This window comes from Typopeltis vanoorti, chromosome 14 (genome assembly GCF_054136105.1).
Source record: "Typopeltis vanoorti isolate ZY-2024b chromosome 14, IOZ_Tvanoo_1.0, whole genome shotgun sequence".
NCBI lineage: Eukaryota > Metazoa > Arthropoda > Arachnida > Uropygi > Thelyphonidae > Typopeltis > Typopeltis vanoorti.
In genome coordinates, this window is record NC_143562.1 from 52,075,513 (window position 1) to 52,097,965 (window position 22,453).

Genomic DNA, 22,453 nt, shown 5'->3' on the forward strand with positions numbered 1-22,453 from the left:
CATTATACGCATCCGAAAGTGTGTGTGTGTGTGTGTGTGTGTGTGTGTGTGTGTGTGTGTGTGTGTGTGTGTGTGTGTGTGTGTGTGTGTGTGTGTGTGTGTGTGTGTGTGTGTGTGTGTGTGTGTGTGTTTTGCATTATCGGATACCAAGGCAAATGATGTGAAGTCATTAGTCACTGTATACTGTATAAGTAGCCTAATCATGAAGCTTTGTTTGTGTACACTTGGATAAAGGAATAAACAAGAATATAATTTCTAATCAACTTAATGTTGCATGCACTCAAGAAATCACTCAGGGGAATAAGTAGGAGGTACTAAGGCTGTTGCATAAATTGAATATAAATTAGACAATGAAAATTGATGGGATATCAGCATGGATAATTGATTGTTCCTTTGACTGTTCCTAGCTCTAAACTTTGAGTGTCAGCACAGGTAAGATTCCACAGAAGTGGAAAGAATGTGTGATCCTCTCATTGCACAACAGTTGCAATAGGATGATATTTTGATCTTTTGATTTGATTTTGGAGGCTAAATCGATCATATTCTATTGAAAAAAAAATTTACTATGCTCAGAAACAACATATAAGATTGAAATTTTGCTCTATACTATATTGTAGTATTGTACAATATATAAAACATTGCTGTTTCAGCGAAACAAATCAAAGGTATAGAAAGTTTTTTACCTTGGGTATAATATATGTTAAAGATACCAAGGTATTATAAACTTGGTTTTAATCCTTTTTCCCAAGTAAGCAAACAGACAAATAAGTCAAGTTTGCGCATGCACGTAATGCAAGTCTAAGTGACCCGTAAAGTAGAACAAGTCTAGGCAACTCGTGGTAAAGGTGGAATAAGGGTAAACATTAAGGGTAAATATTAAGAATAGTGATCAAAGCTTATTCCACCTTTTCCACGAGTTGCCTAGACTTGTACTACTTTACGGGTCACTTAGACTTGCATTACGGTGCAGGTGCAAACTTGACTTATTTGTCTGTTTGCTTACTTGGGAAATGGAATAAAAAACCAGGTTTATAATACCTTGGTATCTTTAACAAATCAAAGGTAATTAAATACCGTATATACAAGCGTATCCCGGTTATACGAAACATTAGGTTCCATAGAGTGAATCGCTGCAGTTTTTTTTTTTCATTTCTCGATGTAATGGTTTAACAATTTGAAGCAGTCAAATATGTGCTTGAATTATGCAATATACGTAGGCTGTTCAATAAGTAATAAGACTATATTTATACAGAAAACAGATTACCTTTAATCGTAATCATTTACATGATCTTTTTCGAAATAACTACCGTGAGGCGCGATGCATTTGTCCCAACGTTGCGTCCTCTTCTTAAAGACATGTGAAAGTCCGTTTTTTGAGAGTTCTTTCAAAACCGCCTCCGCAGGTTTTACACATGCTTTGTTGCTTTCGAAATGGCGGCCTCTTAGTGATTTCTTGAGCTGAGGAAACAGCCAGAAATCGCACGGAGTGAGATCAGGACCGTATGGAGGGTGTGGTAGGATATCTATGTTGTTCTTCTGTAAAACGTCTACTACACCGCCAGCAATATGCGGCCTTGCATTATCGTGGCAATAAGATGCCATTCTTCAGCAATGGATGCTTCCTTTTCCTTACAAATGGATGCTTCCTTACAAAACGTGCTGTACCATTGTCCGTTAAACATCCGAATAGTAGGAGCCGTTTACAGTATTCCCGGGTTCTACAGCGTGTTGGTAAACAATGCCTTCGTAGTCAAAAAACATTATGGTCATAACTTTACCAAACGATTTTACAGTTTTTGCTTTCTTGGGGGTAGGCGAAGACGGATGCTTCCATTCACTGCTTTGTTGTTTCATTGTAGGGTCATAGTGATACAACCAAGCTTTATCTGCTGCAATGATGCGTTTTAAGAAGTTGTCACCTTCTTGTTCCAGTCTTTCTTTCCATTCTGTGCACACATCCACTCGATGCTGCATTTGCTCCGGTGTCAAGAGTTTGGGAATCCATCAGGTGCAAACACGTTTCAGTTTCAAATGTTCAGCCATGATTCAGTTAAACACTTCCCACAGAAATATTCAAGACAACATGCAGCTGACGTACTGTAATTCTGCGATCCTCCTTGATGATAATTGCTGCTGTGTTGATCATTGTCTCTGTGATGGACGATGAAGGTCTTCCCTCACGTTCAAGATCTTCCACATTTTGCCTTCCTTCCTTAAAAGTTTAATGCTAGCGAAAAACACTTGCCCTCGACATTACTCCATCGTGGAAAGCTTCGCGTATCATGTTAAAAGTGTGCGATGCCGATTTTTGCAAACGCACACAAAATTTAATCGCATAACGCTGTTGCAAGGACGCTTCCATTTCGACGACTGATCGCGGTCGAAGGTGCGCCTAAACAAGCTTGCGTTTAGTCATGTGATACTCTGGCACATCAGCCCGTATACGCCATCTATCAACCTCTTTTATTAATACAGACAGCAACATTTCTTTATTCCACAGAAATGAATATTGTGATGCGTGGTTTCGCGACAGTAAAATTAGTCTTATTACTTATTGAATAGCCCTCTTGTATATATATATATATGTGTGTGTGTGTGTGTGTTAAAAACAATAGCACCTTATCTCCAGGAAAAGGCTGCCGGTTCGAATCACGCCGTAGGCATGGATGTTTGTGATTGTCTGTGAAAGCACTAGTGGTGGTAGTCGGCGATAGATGGCATTAGTGTTGGAGTAGTGACATGAGGAGTTGTAGAGTTGATGCCGTCCCTCGATGAGTCTTTGGACTCTCTGGAGGTGTGATGCAATAACTTTACGCGTCTTCTTCTCTTCATTGCAAACAATAGCACCTTATTTTTAATTTCATCTGCCATTATTAACAACAGTTATAAACAGTTTATAACACAAAGCGAAACTCCAAAACACCGAGAGATACAGACAGTAACGATGTTACAAGCAAAGTTCACGAAAACTGCGCATCGGTTGATTCGCGGCAGCTCAATGAACTAAAACCGTCGTATTAGGGAATGTGGCGTCGTATAAATGAGCACTGTTCATAATTTAAGCGTCGTATGAGTGTATTCTCGTTAAGCGAAACCTCGTAAAGCAGAATATTACCGTACATATATATATATATATATCGCAGAAATTTAAGCATGGAACCACCTCTTTAAGCTAGCTCCCGGCGATTTGTTTTTTTCTTTATCGAATATTTCAGATAAACTGCAAATGTTGAATTACCGTTTGATATTTCCAGTTGAAGATGAAATCCTCGTCTGTTGATCATGAAGTCTGTCTGGAAGTAAATAAAGAGTTGATTCTGCAGAGAGACTATTGGCCTTGGTATTTCACTTGCACAGAACACACCATGTGCTGGACTACGAGCATTGTCTCCTTCGTGAATAGCTAATAAGTCATTCTGGCAATTATCTGATGCCTCGAGATCAAAACTTTTGAATGTTAATTTGATTCTCTGAAATTTTTAAAATTTCTTTTTTATTTGCAAAATATTTTCTTTTCACATTCAATTATTATTAGAACATTTTATTTTAATAGATTACAATACATCGCAATTATTACACAAACGTATTATTATTATTATTATTATTCATTAGATATACTGTAAATATTAAATAATAATAATAACAACAACAAATAAATACCTAAACAAATAAGTAATTAAATGCTGTCCTTAGTGGACCGCGTGGTTAATGTACCTACCCTTCTCTTCAACCAAGATACTGCGGGTTCGAATCCACAGTATCTTGGTTGAAGATGCTGCGGATTCGAACCCGCAGTATGCAAAAATACAAAAATCAATAAAAGTAAAAAAAAAAGGATTAAATTAAATTTAATTATTATTATTATTTATTTATTAGGCCTGCGTATCTCAGTGAAAATGGTGCTTGCATCCTCTGCACTATGCAGCCCGAAGATAGATTTAAGTTCAAGTTTAGTTGTTGACTGGTGGAACTTTTTCTAAGCCTATTCTTTGACTGATTCCTGAGTTAGTCGACCTCTGGCAGTGGCAAGCCGGATTTTTCTCCCGTAAACTCAAGAAAATCGTCCGTAAAACCTACATTTGTTTGCCAGTCTCTTCATCAGTGCCATCTATAATTAGTGATAGACATGGGCCAGTTATCACTGATTGGCTACCAGTGGCGATTGAACTGTCTCCACTCAGTCTCTAAAAGTTAGATAGGGATAAAAAAAACGCCTTGCCTAATTCACATAGGAGAATAAATGGCATTAACTGATTTTTTATTTTATTTTTTTGCATAGATTTGAAATCCTATTCTGCATGCCTAACAGAACTTTTTTCAAGGCTCCAATAAGTAGAGCAGTGGTCTTGCAACGTGCAATAAAATGCATCATTTAATCTAAGTATTGCTCACATGAACTATATATTTAAAGAAGGATCTATAAGTAATTTTAATTATATCATGCTTATCAAAAATCAATGCTCATTTAGGAATGTGATAGGAGCAGAAGAAATAGTTGAGTTATCAAGTAATCACTTTGTTGGGGTGTATCATCCAGGGAAGATTTGGAAATTACCAATGCGAATGCGACTGATATAAGAATTGAGGTATATGGACTGGAAATTCTCGGCATATTGAAAACTGTCAATGTGAATACAGCAGTGAAATTGGATGGCATGTCAGACCGTGTGTTATGAGTATGTGCAAGAGAATTAGCAGTACTTATGACGAAATTGTTTAATGTAAGTCTCAGCTCTGGCAAGGGAGTGGGAAAGAGAACATGGTAGTTTCATTATATAAGGATGACTCCAAGGGGTAAGTGGCCAATTATATACCAGTTAGTATCTTCTAGTTGTAATTAAGTTATTGGAAAAGTTGGTTATGGGTAGAATTCAGGAATGCACAGATAGGAATCAGATACGTTACAGTCCGCAGTATCAAGTAAAGGAAGATCCTGCCTTAGTAATCTAGTCACGTTTTACAACAAAGTGACAACTTAATTGGATAAAGGAAATGACTACAATATGGTACTGCTAAGACTTCGCAAAGGCAATTGATAGAATTCCTCGTGAAAATGTATATCAGGAGTATATCATCCAGGCTGTGATATTGCAGGAATGAGAGAACGAATGCTGATACAGGAAATTGAAATGAATGAAATGGAGGTGAATAGAATATTACAGGACCTTAATGTAAATACATCTGTGGGATTGGATGATATACGACCTCGAGTGTTACGTGAAGCGGCAAAGGAATTTTCAGTTCCCTTGACCATATTGTTTAATTTCAGTCTCAGCTCTGGGTTAGTCCTGAGGGGAGTGTGGAAAGAGGAGAAAATAATTCCACGACTGTTGTACAGGAATAGATAGATGAAAATGGGATACTGTTTGGAGGACAGCATGGTTTGTGAAGGGTAGATCATGCCTCAGTAACTTGCTCACGTTTTATAATACAGTGACGGGTGAATTGGATAAGAGTAATGGGTTTACAGTGATACTGCTGGACTTTGTTAAGGCCTTTAACAGGACACCACATGGAATTCTAATCAGTAAACTGCAGCACATGGGGATGGATATAGGGTTGATGAGATAGATAGGAGGGTGGTTGATGGATATATCAGAGAGAAGTTTATTCAGGAGTGGAGTCCAAAAGAAGGCCTGCTACTAGCGGTGTGCCATAGGGTTCTGTTCTTGCAGCACTGCTGTTTAATTTGTTCACTAATGATATGGAAAAGGATTTAAGAGGAACTGTTCATTTATTTGCCGATGAGGCAAAATTGGGTAGAGCAATAGTGAATGTACATGATATCAGAATTTTACAGGATGATTTGGATAGATTGGCAGTCTGGGCTAATGAGAATGGATGTCAGTTTAATCTAACAAAATGTAAGGTTATGCATTTTGGGGTGAACAAATTAGCAGCAGTATATCGAATTCGTGGAACTGTACTCCAGGAAGTTCATAAAGCCAGAGATTTGGGTGTGTTGGTGGATAGGGAGTTGAAGTTTAGGGGCACATAGCAAAAGTAGCTAAATCAGCTCATCAGATCACTTGGTTACTAAAGAATACTTTGACGAGCAGAGATAAGCAAGTTGTTGTTCCTCTTTATCGAGCCTTGATAAGACCCAATCTTCACTACGTCCAGTTCTGGATCCCTTGGTTTCTTCTTCATGGGGAGGGGGGAGGAGGAAGAGGAGATGGGGAGATAGAGAGGATCCACAGGCAAGTGACCAAGATGATAAAGTTCATTCCATAGCCTATGGAATGAACCTTACAAGAACAGGTTGAAGATCTGTGGGTTAACACAGAAATTGGTTGATAGGCGGAAAAGGGGCGACATGATTGAGACATTCAAATTACTGAAGGGTTTTTACAAGATTAATTCAGAAGAAATTCTTCAGAACAGGTCTGGTGATGGGAGAACTCGGGTCCACCCATGGAAACTGAGCAAGAGTGTAGTTAGCAGGGGTGTTAAAACTAGGTTTTTTACTTGGAGAGTGGTGAATGAGTGGAATAAGCTGCCAGAGTCTGTTGTGGGTGCCATGACTGTAAATGAGCTCAAAGCAAAGTATGATAGATACTGTGAGAATGCCGAGTATTTGTTCTTGGTATATTTAGGGCCTCCTTCGATGAGTCTAAGGACTCCTTGTTGGAGTTGCCCGTAGTAATAATAATAATAATAATCTATTCCATAAGTTGAAGCATATTGGAAGGGAGACGAGGCTGGTGGCATGGAAAGAGGAGTGGATGTCTGATTGACAGACATCAGAGGGTAGTATATGATGGAGAGGCATCTAAGATAATTCGATTAACTACTGGAGCCCCTCACACTTCTGTACTGCCCACTTCTGTTCTTATACCTCATTATAAGGCTTTGACTCAGCCTCAGTTTGACTAGAGGAAACCTCGCTTAGAGCTATTAATTTGTCCATCAATTAATGCACAATAAGCGAAATCGCGTTAAGCGAATACAATCACTAATAGGAATAATTATAATTCTTCCATCAGTTAGCGTAAATTTTCGGTAAATTACAGTATAAGCTACATTAGAGGATAAAAATCAATTGCTTAAATTTTTACTTAATGTCTAAACGTTTGATTGAGGTACTTTTTTTACAAAAAAAATTAAGTAAAGATGTTTGAATCGTATCGACTCTGTCATCTTGTCATGTAATATACGATAGCTGGTTATCGCTTGGTCAAGATTTTGGCTGACTTCGAAGCTTCGTTCCATGTCAGGATCAGCATCAAATAAAATTTCCTTAGAACACAATCAAGTTCTTTTGCAGTTAGCTTCTTAGCCGTAGCATTCTCTTCTTGTTCGCACTCCTTATCTTCTTCATATGCACGCTGTTCTTCTAGTTGAAGATCATTCTCGCTTAAATGTTCTGAATGGGAATCGAGCAAGTTTCTCACTTCTTATCCAGTTCATTAAATTCAATTTTTTTTCCAATTGTGCTGTTTTCTTCAATAATGTTAGATCTTGGATTTTGTGCAGGATAAACTGAAATAAGCTTGAGTTTAAAGTCGCCTTCCGCATTGCCTCCTAATAAAAGCGTAAGACGATCTTAAGATACTTTATATCCTGGTTGAGATGCTTCAGTTTTAGCTAGGAAAGTTTTCGTTGGCATACGCTTTCAAAAGAGACTAGTTTAGTCGAAGTTGAATATTTGCCGGTAGTCAAAATCACCCTCATGAATTATCCTTTGCAATTCTTCAGGAAACGTGGCCAGAGAATCCTTATCAGAACTAGCAGTTTCCTCAGTTATTCTTATGTTATACAGTCCAGTTCGATTTTTAAAACAGTCAAACCATCCTAAATTTGCAGTAACGCTTTCACATTCCTCTTGAAATTTGGTCTCTTTCAATGAGGTAAAATATTGAGAGCTTTTTCCTGAATATTCCCTGTACTAAGAGGTATTCTTTTTGGGTTACAATCCTCAATCCAGAGTAACAGGAAGATACTAAATGGCTCTTTTATTTCGGGTGATCTGCTGCTTAAAGAAACAGTAGCAATTTTTCCTTGTTCTTTGTATTCTTTGCTCTTATTTAATATAGTCCAAACTGTAGACTCGCTGTATCCCAGGTCTCACACAATCATTGTATTATTAGCGCCACTGTCATGTCTCTTAATGACTTCGAGCTATTTTCGCTAACTACAGATTGACGATAAAATTTCGCGTAACGCAAAATTTTGCATAACGTAAAAAATCGCGTTAACTGATTAATCACTCGCATAAAGCGGGAAATGGTATCATTTAACTCAATCGAGCGAACTGATCACCGCGCATATCGGATTCGCGTTAAGCGAGGTTTTCCTGTACTGTGCTCAGATCCAATCACCTGGTTTTTTGGAAATCAGGAAGTGGTGGAGAGAATTTGGAGAGGAATGACCAACATGATAACAGGTCGGTGGATTGCTCCCTATGCAGGGAGACTGAAGGTGTGCAAGCTGCACAGTCTCATTGAGAGGCAAAACGTTATTAAAGGAGTTCTATAAGACTGATGCAAAAGAAAATTTTCAATACATCACAATTATAGGCCAGTGTGCCTCAGTGGAAGTGGCGCTTGCATCTTCTGTGCTAGGCTGTCAGAAGATAGACTTATAGTTCGAGTCTGGTCGCCTACTGGAGGAAATTTTTCTAAGCCTTTCTTCGACCAGTTCCCGAGCTAGTCGATCTCTGGAATGGGCAATCGGGTGTTTTCGCCCGGAAACTCGGGTTTTTCGTCCCGTAAACTCAAGAAAATCGAGTTTACTGAATATGAAATAATGTAGAACTCACATTATTTCAGACAGTAACATATCCTGTTAGTGTTAGGTGCCAAGAGATCACAGCATTTGTTTGTCTGTCTCTTCATCGGTGCTGCCTATAATTAGTGATAGACCTGACTAGCTATATCCGATTGGCTATGAAGATTGAACTGCCCACTCTGTGTCCAGAGTGGGCAGTTATATAAATAGGGTTTAAATGCCTGGCCTACTCCCTATAAGAGAATAAAAAGGTGCTAGTTTATTATTTTATTATGACAAGTAGAGAGAAAACAAGATCCAACTCGAAGTAAAATAGTAATAGCATTTTCTTAACATTAATGTAAGAGTATGATTTCACATGAATTATTCAAATAAATCTTCAATGTAAACTTAAAACAACAATAACAAAAAAGCTAGGCCATTCCTTTAACAAGACTGGCCAACATCTTCTGAAGCCTGAATAATAGTGCTAATAATAATAGTAGTAGCATTCATAATTATAGCCCATTGAAAGATGTGTTTTTAACTTCAACATGCCCCTTAATTTGTGCCCAGATGAGTTCTATGGGGTTCAGTTCACAATGGTATGGTGGAGGACGAATAACTGTGTCCTTTCTGTTCGCCAATACTATCAATGCGATATTCTTGAAACTGACTCTTGACATTTGCCACCAAGTTCAATAGTTCTGTTTTCTCCATATCAGAAGTAAAACCGATTCATTTTTCCTTCAGCCACTTCTGAATGTCCTTTTTTGCGTGTAGCCAGAGATGGCACATTTTCCAGTCGGACAGAATGGTTAGGCGCATTGTCCATTACAATAACGCTGTTAAGCTCAATATTTGGCAAAAACATGTTCGTGAACCACTGTTCATAGTGCTTTCCATCCATTTCCTTATGATAATAGCCTTGTGATTTCTGTGCTCGTAAAATTTCTAGCCCCCCCCCCCCCTGTACAAATCCGTCTTCGCTGCCAGCGTGCGTTATGATTATACGAGACCGCTTTCCACTCGGTGCGTTCAGGCCTGTCGTTAAGCCCAACAAAAATGCTTGATGAGCACTTTTTACTGTCGTGTCCTGGAGAACTTCAGTGCAGGTGTGACCAACATTCACCCAGATTTCTTCTGTATAATAAATTTTGCGTCCTTAGTGACGATATTTCCTGATAGAACGCAAATACTGGCGACGCCATAAAATTATAGCTTGCCTTTCAACTAATGCCATTGATTGCTTTCTTGTGGCGTAAACAAAACCAAGGTCATTCAACAACCGGTAAGTTGTTGTTAATGAAATGCGAGGGAGATCTTCATCATTGTTTATAACAGTCGTTACCTTATACATCGTAGGAATTTCATTATTTTGGAAGAAATCGTGCATTTCTTCTTCTTCTTCTTCTTCTTGGCTTTCCGTATTAAAATCTTCCTCTTGATCGGTGTCCCTTTGGTTTATATTTACAGTCAATATTTGGTCATCTGTCCTCATTCATTCTTTCTACATGGTTCTTCCAGTTCTTTTTATAGTTTTTGTGATGTCTTCTGTTATGTTAATTATGGATAACTGTTTTCCTATTTCTTCATTTCTTATCTTGTCTATTCTTTTATAGCCTGCGAGCGGACTTAGGAACTTCATTTCTGCAGCTTCCACTTGTCTTTTATCTCGTTCTTCCCAAGTCCATGTTTCACTGTCATATTTCAGAATTGCTTTGGCTATTATTTAATATGGTTTTATTTGGGTTGTTCTAAACATCTGTTTACTGAAGTGTCTGTTCAAAGTTCCAATGACTGCTGGGAATTTTTGCATTTTATATGCAATGTCGATTTCTCCATTGGGACCTATGTAATTTCCCAGATATTTAAATTTGTTCACTCGTTCTATTACTTTGTTGTGGATGACTAGTTTGAATCTTTAATTTGCTTACCTTGAAATGCTATTGAGTTCGTTTTATTTATTGAGATTTTCATGTCATACTGTTCTATTGTTTTGTTCAATACGTCTAGATTTTTCTGTAATTGGTCTTCATTTTCAGCAAAAACAATTGATCGTCAGCATACAAAAGGCTGATTAATTCTTTATTTTCTATTTTAATTCCTTTGATTTTGTTTTTTCTCCATTCTCTTGAAATTTTTTTCAATATATATATTGAAGAGTATTGGCGATAATCCACTTCCTTGAATGAGACCTCTATTGGGTTGAATTTTTTCGGTTGTTTCATTGTTCATTTTCATTTTAATATAGCTTTCTTCCATTATATTTTCTATTGCTTTTGTGGTTTGAGGTGGAGCTTTCAATTCATACAGTATGTTGATTAATTTTGTTCTGTTGATTTGATCACATGCTTTCTCATAATCCAGGAAGGTCATATATGTTGGCAGGTTAAATTCTATTCTTTTTTCTATAATTTGAGTATAAATGTGGGATCTGTGCAGGATCTTCCTTTCCTAAAGACGCATTGTTCTCCTCCAATAATTTCCTCTGCGAATGGTGTTAATTTACTTTTATTTATATCTAGATATATTTTATAGCACGTATTTAATAAGGATATTCCTCTGTAGTTTCCGTAATCCTTTCTGTTTCCTTTTTGAATATGTTTATGACTATTGCTGTCTTACATTCTTGTGGGATGTTTCCTTCTTCCCATATTCTGTTTAGGAATTTAATTAATCGTAATTGAAACGGTTTAGAGCTGTATTTGTGTATTTGTATAGTTCTGTATTCATTTCTTCTTCTCCTGTGGCTTTTCTATTTTTTAGATTTTCCAACATTTTCTTTAGATCAGGAGTGGGGAACCTTTTTATTATCAAGCGCGAAAATTGCTAATTTAAAAATTTCCGTGGGCGATTGGTAAATTTTAATTCTTATACATAGTGTATGTAGTGTGCAATATATATCTTACCAGACGTATGACGATCATATTATATGTAATATAGCTATTTTTAGTTTTGTATATTTAATTATTTAAATTTAAATAAATTTAATTATAATAAATTTAAATTATTATAAAATTTTATTTATATGTACATAGGAATGCATCAGCAAAGGGGCGAATTGAAATAGACTCGCGGGCGAGGGGTTCCTCACCCCTGCTTTAGATCATTAACCTGTATTGGTTCTTCATTTGTTTCTTGAATTATTACTTGTTTTATTCCAGTTTGATTACTATTGTTTAAAAACTGGATGTACTGATTGGTTCATTCTTTTGTTTCTTGAGTCATGTTTTTATGATTTTATAGCTGTTTAGTTGAGGTCCATTTAAGTTATGCTCCAATGTTGATACAAATTTCTTCCAGTCTTGTCTTCTGATTTTCCTGGTTTCTCTTCTTGTTATTGCTCCGATTCTTTTAGATTCTATTTCATTTCTTATGGTTCTGTCGTTTAACCATTTAAGGTGGATTTCTTTTTTCTTTCTTATTCAAGATTCTATTTCTGGGTTCCAGGTTCTTAGTCCTTTCCTTTTTCTTCGCAATTTTGTTCCTATGGCTTCATATGCTGTGCACTTTCTGACGAATTGCTGACAACTTAAAGTCGTCGTATTTCACCGAGCGTGTGCGTGGTTCTACGACGCTAGGCATCTTTTACCCCGGCGTACAGTTGACCCGTCATGGTCAGGTCCTTCTTCGTGCAGTATAATGCCGTCTGGCTTACACCTGTCAGTTCTGCTGTTTGCTTCACGATATTGCCCACTGTTTCATCAGGATTCTCGTCCGTAAACCAGCATAAACATTTAGTATGATGCGTTACTAATTTAGGACTATCGCGAGTGGGAATACAAGAACCAACACCACCAGTCATATCTACCTGGTTTAGGGTAAAGTCAACGGTCGTCGGTGACCTCGTGATAGATAATTGCATTTTCCAAAAATAATTTCTCTGTAACATGGTATGAAAGCCAAAAATAATTTCTCTGTATGAAAGATATAATTCTAACATCGGCAAGTAAGGAACTAGTAAAATAATTATATACAAAGTACCACACGATGTGATAACGTAAAAAATTTAAGGAACTCTTTTATGCAGCGTAAGCCAATAGTATGAATGGTAAGAAAAGCCTGAAATGTAGCTTATTCCGCTACTTCCAAGATTAGATTACCTGAAAAAGAGTATAAGCTTGTGGTATACCTTCCATGACATTGGAGGTTTACAGAACCAATAAATTACAGGTTTAATGCCTGCAAGAACTTTTTATGCGTTTGGATATTTTGCAATAAATTTTCTATTGAATTTGTTAATGACATGAAAATATCATGTATTTTTTTCAACCATGTGTATATCTGAAAGGTGTACAGCTACGTTTCAGCTATGCTTCTAGTGTGTAACGAATAAACATCCATAATAATTACCTTGTTAGCAATGGTTATTATTAAAACACACACATTTGTAAAACTGATCGAATAAAAGTGGATTCAAGTTTCAATAAAAATGATCTGTAACAATAATGTAAAGAATATAATTTAAAGAGTATTTATTCATTTTAATATTAAAACTCCACTTACATTAGGACTCGTGATTAAATACGAACACCGAAGGTTAGGTGTGTAGTTCTGCCCCAACTCAAATCCAGGGCTGTAAATATCATATGGAAAACTGGATAATGTTATACGTTTAGGTCCGGACATACCGCACGCAGCTAGGTCACCTAAAAAAAACGAAAAGTTATTGTTATTATTGTTGTTGTTTAATTTTTTAAAAAACTGTACGTATCATTTTAACTCATTTAGACCTTCAAGGTAATTAGGTTATGAAAGATAGAGAGAAAAGGAGGGAGGAAAACCCTTTGATGAAATGTTATGTTCGATAGCTGTTGGAATCCATTTCATGTTATAACATAGTTGTTAATGAGAACTAATCTCCTTCAAGTTGGTCACACTTCTCTAACGGCGTCCCACAGTTTAAATGGATTTGTTCGTTGATTATTCCAAATACAGAAGCTGCGAAGACTCCCCCTCTCCTGGTGGGCGAGTTGTTCGGTTCCTACGATGTAATTTAGGCTTAGTAAGTTAAAGCATTAGCTGCAAATGAAAAAAAAAGAAAAAAAAACAGATTTTTTTTTTTCGTTCTAATGTAAGTTGCTAATGCATGGGTGGGTGGTAGAACGTAATCTCGCACTCAGGCCATTTAGTTCTAACGCAGAAGTTCCCTAATTTATGAGCAAACTTGATGATGTGCAAATGATGCCTTAACTGATTAAGCTTAAGTGAGCCTCACTAAGCCTAAACCTAACGGAGGTTAAGATTTTTTCCCCCTTTCTTGAAAAAATATAATAAGTTTCAGTTGAATATTGCGTTGTACGGTAGAACCTTTAATGAAAGCTTGAACAATTCGCCACAAATCGACAGACAACAGTTTATGTACTTGCATGTCTTCATACAGATTTTTGTTCCCTACACCAAGTTCCTTTCACTGTTGATTATGTATGATCTATAACTGGAGAACAAGATAGAGAATTAAAAATAATAATAATAATAATAAGCATTTTCATTCCTTCCACAGTCCATCCCTACACTAGCAGGCATGCCCACTTCTGTTGTTATCATTTTAAAAAGTATCGCATAAATGCTATAGTTTATTCATTCTGTTTTTTTTTTTTTTGTCTATTGTTTTCCTGTTGATAATGGTATTATGTCTGAAGATGAAGTGCAAATCTTTATTATTATTAGCCAAACATAACTATAAATGATCGGTTTTTGACGACGTAAATAAAAAAAAAATTCCGAAGAGATACATGTTTTAAATTATACTAAAAACAAATCAAGAAAAATCAAGAAAATATAAAGAACTATATTAATTATTTGAGTTTCATCGAGGTTCTGGAACGTGATAGTCATTTCTAGTGCAGCTTTTAAAGATCTTGTGAATTTTCTTTTGTCAAATGGAGACCAGATGGTAATCTGGAATTCGCCATTAAAAAAAAAATAATAATAAATAAAAAAATAAAAAAATAAAAGTTCAGAATGATTTTTCATATCATACGTTAAAGTCATTATTTGTTTAGGCGAATTTCCATATCAATTCCATCTCCTCTTCCTCCCCATCGAAGATTCTGCCGGTACTTTTTTTTCTTTTTTTTTTTGTAAATAACTTGTCCTCTGCTATGTATTTATTTAGTGTATTACTGCGAAGGCATGTGTGTGTGTGTGTGTGTCAGCGGTTCTCAACCTGCGGGTTCGCGACCCCTGGGGGCATCTGATGGGTCCTAAAAAAATTCATTTTTTAAACAAATATTTTATGCTTAATCTGAACAACTCTGATGTACCACCACGGACTGTACAAACCGACAACGCATTGTGGCACCTCCATGTAGGTGCAATGTGTATACCACATAACGGTGTATATTTACAGTTTATCGCTAGAATGCATTTTTTATCTTTTTTTGTTGTATAGACGGAAGCATAGTTAACATACTTCGCGCGGTACTACAATGCGTGCTCAGTCTGTAGTGGGAGAATTGACACGACTAAAGCCGAGTCAAGAAACAGGACAGTCACATTCAAGTAAGAAAATTCGTAAATATAGTGATGATTATCTGTTCTTGGCTTTACTTATATTGCTCCGTTGATAATGAAAACACACAATATGTTATTTGTTATGAATCGCTATCCCACGAATATATGAAACCAGAAAAGATTTTTTTTTTCAAAATAAACCTTAAGAACCACGTACCTGTGAAAAAGAAAAGTGTAACAAAGATTGCAACTGAATCTTTGTTAAGTGAAAAAAAAAAAAAGAGGGGGACCTCACAACATCACAGCAGAACTTATTCCCCCAGCTGCAAACATGATGCCAAAAAAGCATCCAATAATTTAAATAACTAATTATCACAGTACTTATAATCAATATTATTATGTGCAATTTGATGAAAGTGTTATTATAGTATAGTATATTACCACGAGTTACCTCAGACTTGTACTACGTTCAGACGCAAACTTCACTTACTTGTCTGTTTGCTTACTTGGGAAAAAGGATTAAAACCTAGCTTATAAAATTGCTTGGTATCTTTAACATAGTACACCTAAGTTAAAAAAACTTTCTACATCTTACTCTCATCCTAAGATTTTTATTTAATAAGGTCAAAGCACTTTGTGGCAACTTGTTCATATAAAATTTATAAGCTCTGCATTACTTCAACCTTGGCAATTTTTTGGTCTGGCTCCCACTGACGGGGACCTCAATAAAGGTCGAAACCGGTCTGGGTAGGGACCCTTGCCTTTAATGCATAGCATCATACATCTCCGTAAGGGAATGTGCTTTGCATTGGGGGGAAATACTAAGGAAAGTGATCGGAGCTTACTCCACTTTTACCACGCGTTGCCTCAGACTTGAACTATGTTCAGGCGCAAACTTGACTTACTTGTCTGTTTGCTTATTTGGGAAAAGGGATTAAAACCTAGCTTATAGAATTGTACCTTTAAAGTTTATTTGTATATTTGTTAAATTTATCTATTTAAAAAAAAATTTTTTTTGGTGATTTCCACACTATAATGTGTTTTTTTTTTCACAATAACATTCAATATTTTATATGCAGCATGCTTATATATATATATGAAAATGAATTTTTAAGTTGGGGATATTGTATATTAGGATAACCAAGTAATTTTATAAGCTTGGTTATTTTTACTCCTAATCCCAAGTAAGCAAACAGTTAAGTTTGCGCCTGAAACGTAGTTCAAATCTAAAGATGGTACAACACCAGGGCAACTCATTGTAAAGGTGGGTAAAGCTCTGATCACTATTCTTAGTATTTCCCATAATGTAACGCACATCTCACTAAAAGATGTATACTGCAATATACTGCAATACATTATATATAGGTGGGGTCACTACCCAGACCGGTTTCAACCTTTTTTGAGGTCTCCTCAGTGAGTAACAAGACCCTAAATATACCAAGGTTTTAGTAATACAGAGCTTTATCAACTTTACCTATACAAGTTGCTACAAGGTGTTTTTATTTTTAATAAAAATCTCTATATAACTGTGTGTGTATATATATATATATATATATATATATATATATATATATATATATATATATATATATATATATATATATATATATATAATATATATATATATATATATATATATATATATATATATATATATATATATATATATATATATATCTACGCAACATGTAATAAAAGCAAGAGTTTTGAATATAAAATTGAAATGAATTTTGCACTATTGATCTTTATCTGATTTTGCCACCTCTACTGACTTTTTTTACCTTTAAATAACTCTATTGAAAAAACACTTATCCTCACAAAAAGACTCAAGAACGATGCACAGCATAGACATGAATAAGCAAAAAATATCAGAAAACCTGTCCTGACATTTTCGAATGAGAATGAGGTCATGTGTACTACCTAAGAGTTTTTAGACGACCTTGACGAAGTTGAATACAGAAAGCATTTGAAATTTCTTGAAACATATTTGGCTCATTATAAGGAAGTTTCCTTATACTGACATAGTTTCCTTGACTTGCAAGGAAATGTATTGAACTCAACATTATTAATATTTTCTAAGTCAAAATTTGTATATATATTTTCTTAAATAATTTCATTTTCTTCACATTTTTTAAATATTTTTTAAATCGATGTCTGTGTAGTTATTTATTTGTGCCAATTAGTAAATTTCATTTTCTCCTTTGTTGTAGATGTCGGGGATATAAATTTACAATATGTGCACATTTCGTATTTATTAATACTTTACTTGGAATAGAGGATTTAGAAGAAAAAAAAAGAGAGAGAGATAATAGAGGGAAAAAAATCGCGTATAAATAGCGAGATCTTGACGCACATATAATATGTAAAAATGAATTTCACCCTTCTTTTTTTAATAACGCACCAGCGATAATACAAGGTGTTCAAGAATAATATCAGGGATCCAAACATTACTACTCATGACTACCAGTTTACAAAATGTTTTCATTTGTGTGTGAGAAATCGACACAAAATATTTCGTAAAGTTGTAATTTCACATGCTACCACTAGATGACAGCACCAGTGGCAGTTTGCGCATGAGCGACAATCAGATCACTGGGTTTTGTAACTCCTAGTAGGAGAAATAATCGCATGAACGAATAGTACGGCTTCTGAAGAATACAATTTATTCCAATCGACTTTTCTTCTAAGACTGAAAAAGACATCGCGTACGTACAAAGGGAGAAATTACGAAACGGTACAGCAGCAGTCGATCGAAGAAATGACGAAACCTTAGAGCAACAGTCCATCCGATAGATTGAACTGTAATATTATTTTTACGTGTATTATGCTGTTAACGTCGAGTTGTATTACAACTTGGATGAATGCTGATTGTAGGAAAGTGACTGACGTGGTCGAAATAGTGGAATTACTGAGTGATCACTTTGCAAAGGTGTATCATCTAGAGTGGAGATATTGCAGTAATAGATGTAACAAGCGCTGATGTAGAAGCAAAGATATATATGATATTACAGAACCCTGATGAATACAGCTACAAGTTGAGATGGAATATTCGTTCACATATTACGAGAATTTAAATTTATGTAACAGAGTTCCATAATGGATTTGTATCTAAATAGATTTGGATATTAAGCTGGTGATGTGGATAAGAGGGTGACGATCGGATAGACATCAAAGAGTAGTACTGTATTCTATTTATATATAATATAGACATATAAATTACTTAAAGGGTTTTATGAGATTAATATAGAAGACATTTTGGTACTACTACTACTACTACTACTACTAATAATAATAATAATAATAATAATAACCGCGCACTTTGGTTACTGGAAAACCGTTGACAACATGGGGTCTACTGTATAAATCGTCGTAAATTGAACAAACTGAACCCTAAATTCCAGACTCAGTGTCATGAATCGAGGTTATGTTCTTGCAATTAATTTGAGTTTGTAATACCACGTCAAAATGGCACTTAATGAAATAATAAAGAAATACATCATTTTAAGCATACAAAACGTGAAAAACTTTACAGGATTCATTGTCCAGAGTTTTTTACAATAAAAACATGTAATTTCCTCTGAACAAATGAGTTTTTCCTCCCCCCCCCACTTTTTTTTCATGATAAATTTATTGCAGCATTAAAAACAGTACTGATCATGGCTAAGGCCTTCAAGTTCCGTTTTATTTAAAACGGGATCATTAGTTTTTCAAGTTTTTTTTTTTCAAGTCAGTTTTTTTTTTTTTTTAATCATCCTCCTTGGTAGTTCCTGATATTTTCATAAGTTATTCGATAATAGCTTTTCATGCGAATTAAGCAATTTATTTACTTCTTCAGTTGAGATTTCTATACTTAACCGATTTGCTATCAAAACCAGTCTTTATATATATATTTAAAGAATATTGAAAACCTTGAATTCCTCAGTTAAATGTGGTAGAGTTTTTTTATTTTATTACTTTTTTAAAGCTTCCTCTAATTGGATTCAGTGAGTTCATTCTGGGCGTCTCGAACTGTTTTTATAGCATCTAAATGCTGAATTTTTCAAAATTATTGGATCGCTGGGTGATCTTTTTTTTTTTTTTTAAGCAACCGAAAATGTGTATACTATTTTAGGACATGAAACTTAGCTACTGATTTAAATAATAATAAATAAAATAAAATAAAATAAAATAAAATAAAAACATGTTTACTCATTCTTCAGAAACCATTCATACTATAACAATACTTCATCCTCCGCATATTGACAGCATTTCTAATTAGTTTTAATAAATCATAATTTTTATTTCTTAAAAAGTATATTATTTTTACAAGAACTTATATTATTGACTTAATCGATTTTAAAGCATCATCGATATAAATAGGAAAAACACACACACACACACACACACACACACACACACACACACACACACACACACACACACACAAAAAAGATTAGTATTGTATAATTAATTTTTCTAAGTCACCTTTCAGATAAACATTTTTCATTCGAAAAAATATTCAACGTGTACAGTGGCGTCCTCTGCACTTACAGTGGTCAGTATAAATTAAAGCCAATGACAGGAAGGGCTTAAAAGTGAATACGAATTCTCTAAACAATGTGAATCAGTCTTTGTTCTCTCTCTCTCTCTCTCTCTCTCTCTCTCTCTCTCTCTCTCTCCCTCTCTCTGGAAAACGTAAACTGCATTCAAAGTGAATTTATTTTCTTTAAACTGATGATTGTAAATGAATTGTTATTGAGATTTAAATCATCATTTTGAAATTCAAGTCGATCATATAAACTAACGAGAATCTTTTATTTGAAATTATGTACCCGCAAGTCATGTAAGAGCATTTAAAATGTCCTTCCTTTTCTCATCCTTTTACAAAAGAAACTTGGGATTATAAGACTATGTGCTTATAATATCAATCAAACTCTAAGAATGTTTGAGATCTGAAGGGAGCAAACTTTATTTTCCAAACAGAAAATTAACTGACAGCCTTCCATACTCTTTCTTCTCAAAACAAGGATTCTCCAGTAATTTATACCACTAGTTATTCACACCTAGCAAATTCTCCATCACTTTTGAAACTTGATTTGTTTCCCTATTTATAATTGTATAAAAATTAAAATTTTTTGATGATGATGATGATGATATTATCCATTATTGAATTTAGTAATATTAGAAAAATTATTCGCCAACTAGATAATCTGCCAAATACGTTTGCACTTTTCAATTACGATTTGGGAGGAGGATTGAAATGTAGCGGTAAGATACACTTGAGAATAATAAAGCATATTAAAATAACTCTCAAGGTCATCATTACCAGCATACTATACAGTTAAACTAGTCTAAACATATTTCAAGTTGCACTCGTCTATCGTGCTGTCGACTAGTAAATAGCAGGGGCGGCTCGTGTATAGGCATATTGCTGAAATGTATCATCCTCAATTTTTCTCGATATATAAATATATTTATTAATTTATTTATATTTGCTTGTAATATATTTAATTTTATCATCAGCAATCCTATACAAATCTCTTATTTTGTATAAAAAATAATAAAAATCCATCTTGTAGCTTTTAGGAGGGCGAAGGACGCTAGCAGCACTGTGTTTACCACAGTGTCATATTACTACGCGCGCAGGCATATACACGTCATAGTGAGATGCGAGCTATTAGCGTAATACGGCACTGTCCATCGCGCAGTTCCACTGTTGTTTATATGCAGTTTGCGCCAGTAGTAGAGTGTTCGTAGTGCTTATCGTGTTTACTTCGTCTCTTTAAATATTTGGACATTACAAGTTATAGTAATTTTTAAGTAATTTTGAATCATACCAAACTGTATAATTTTATCGATAATAAATGATATTTTAGATGTTTAACTTTTTTTTTTTTTAATTTTCACTTAATTTTGATATTTTATCCAAACACGTATACACTGTACTTACAGTGTGTATGTATATTTCGAAAGTTGCAATACCCTTACGATTTCAAGCCACGGGTTGCCACTGCTGATGGAATCACTGACTCATGAACCTAAATTGGAAAACATTTCCTAAAAATTAGCTAACTCTTTGGCCGAGTGAATACTAGACTACTTTCCAACCTATAAGCCGTAATTTGGAATTCAAATGTTATTTACTTCTTTGTGTGTGTGTGTGGGGGGGGGGGGGTTACATAGTTCGGTTCGCTTGCCTAGAGCGAGGTCTGAAGTGGAACTTTTTATAGCCACTTCAGACCTCCAATAAGCAGGATGGTAGTGGTCTCACTTGGTAACGAAAATTGTCTCCCACTTAAATGATAATTGGACTTGAACCCACATCCTATTGAATGGAGAGCAAGTAAGCTATCCCCTCGACCTGGAAGGTCAAGTATTTTTAGGACTACGTGGTCAAAGAAGCGATACATACTTAGTTGCGGGTACAACTTTTTCCACAGACGCCTGACCGTTTAATAGATGTTTCAAAAAAGCAAAGAAGACTATGGTGGAAAATAATACTAAACGGTTATACTTTACAAATCTAGAACTATTATAAAAAATAAAACCAAGTACTTTTTACTATTTTGATTATTCCTTGTATTTTTGTTATTTTGGACATACCTAAACGTTTTCCATAATAATTTGTCAGTTTAGAAAGCTGCAAAAATATTATCACGAAAGGAAGTGAGTTAAATCAAAGCTTTCATTTGCAATTCAATCATTCATTCTGCTTTCTTATAAAACTCGATTATTCATTTTCAAAATGTATAATGAGTAGCGCAGCATAAAAACCATAAAAGAAATTCTTGCAAAAAAAAAAATGTAATCTGGATATATATAATGAAATCTGAATATATATAATACGTACCATGGACGGCAGCTAAGTTAACCGCAAGAACGGTCACAGCTAACCCTAGATATCTCGCTGAAGACATGGTCTACAGTCTTGTAAATTCAGGAATGAAGATTCAGTGTAGCCACGGCAAGATAAATAGTAATATGGCTCTAGACACGTCATCATATTTTCTTTTCATGCTATCTCCATGCGTGTGAAACTACTGCAAGAGATTCACCTGTAATCATTGATAAATGCTACAGACAAAGCAGGGAAGAACTTTCCAACAGTATGGCGAAACTGACAGAAATCAATCAGATTCCAAGAAGCAAATTATTTATTTATTTTTCTTCTCAACTCACCTACATTTCCCCCCTTTTATGGTATATTTTACTCAGTTTAAATGTGTATAACTTTATAAATGTATATTTATAAGGTCACAAAATATTCACAATGTAGAAACAAAATAATAACAAAACGTAATAACAA

General features: G+C 35.1%; 1 protein-coding gene across 1 annotated transcript in view; it reads right to left on the bottom strand.

The window, feature by feature from the left end:
* LOC150099474 (chymotrypsinogen A-like) overlaps positions 1-22,119 on the bottom strand; it is a 43,989-nt gene extending 21,870 nt beyond the window's left edge. Inside the window, exons 1-3 of the mRNA XM_090404071.1 lie at positions 21,998-22,119; positions 13,219-13,361; positions 3,239-3,470 (exon numbers count right to left, since the gene is read on the bottom strand). Coding sequence (XP_090260197.1) covers positions 3,239-3,470; positions 13,219-13,361; positions 21,998-22,064 — 442 coding nt within the window. The 5' untranslated portion in view covers positions 22,065-22,119. The remainder of the gene's footprint in view (positions 1-3,238; positions 3,471-13,218; positions 13,362-21,997) is intronic.
* Positions 22,120-22,453: the final 334 nt, after the last annotated feature.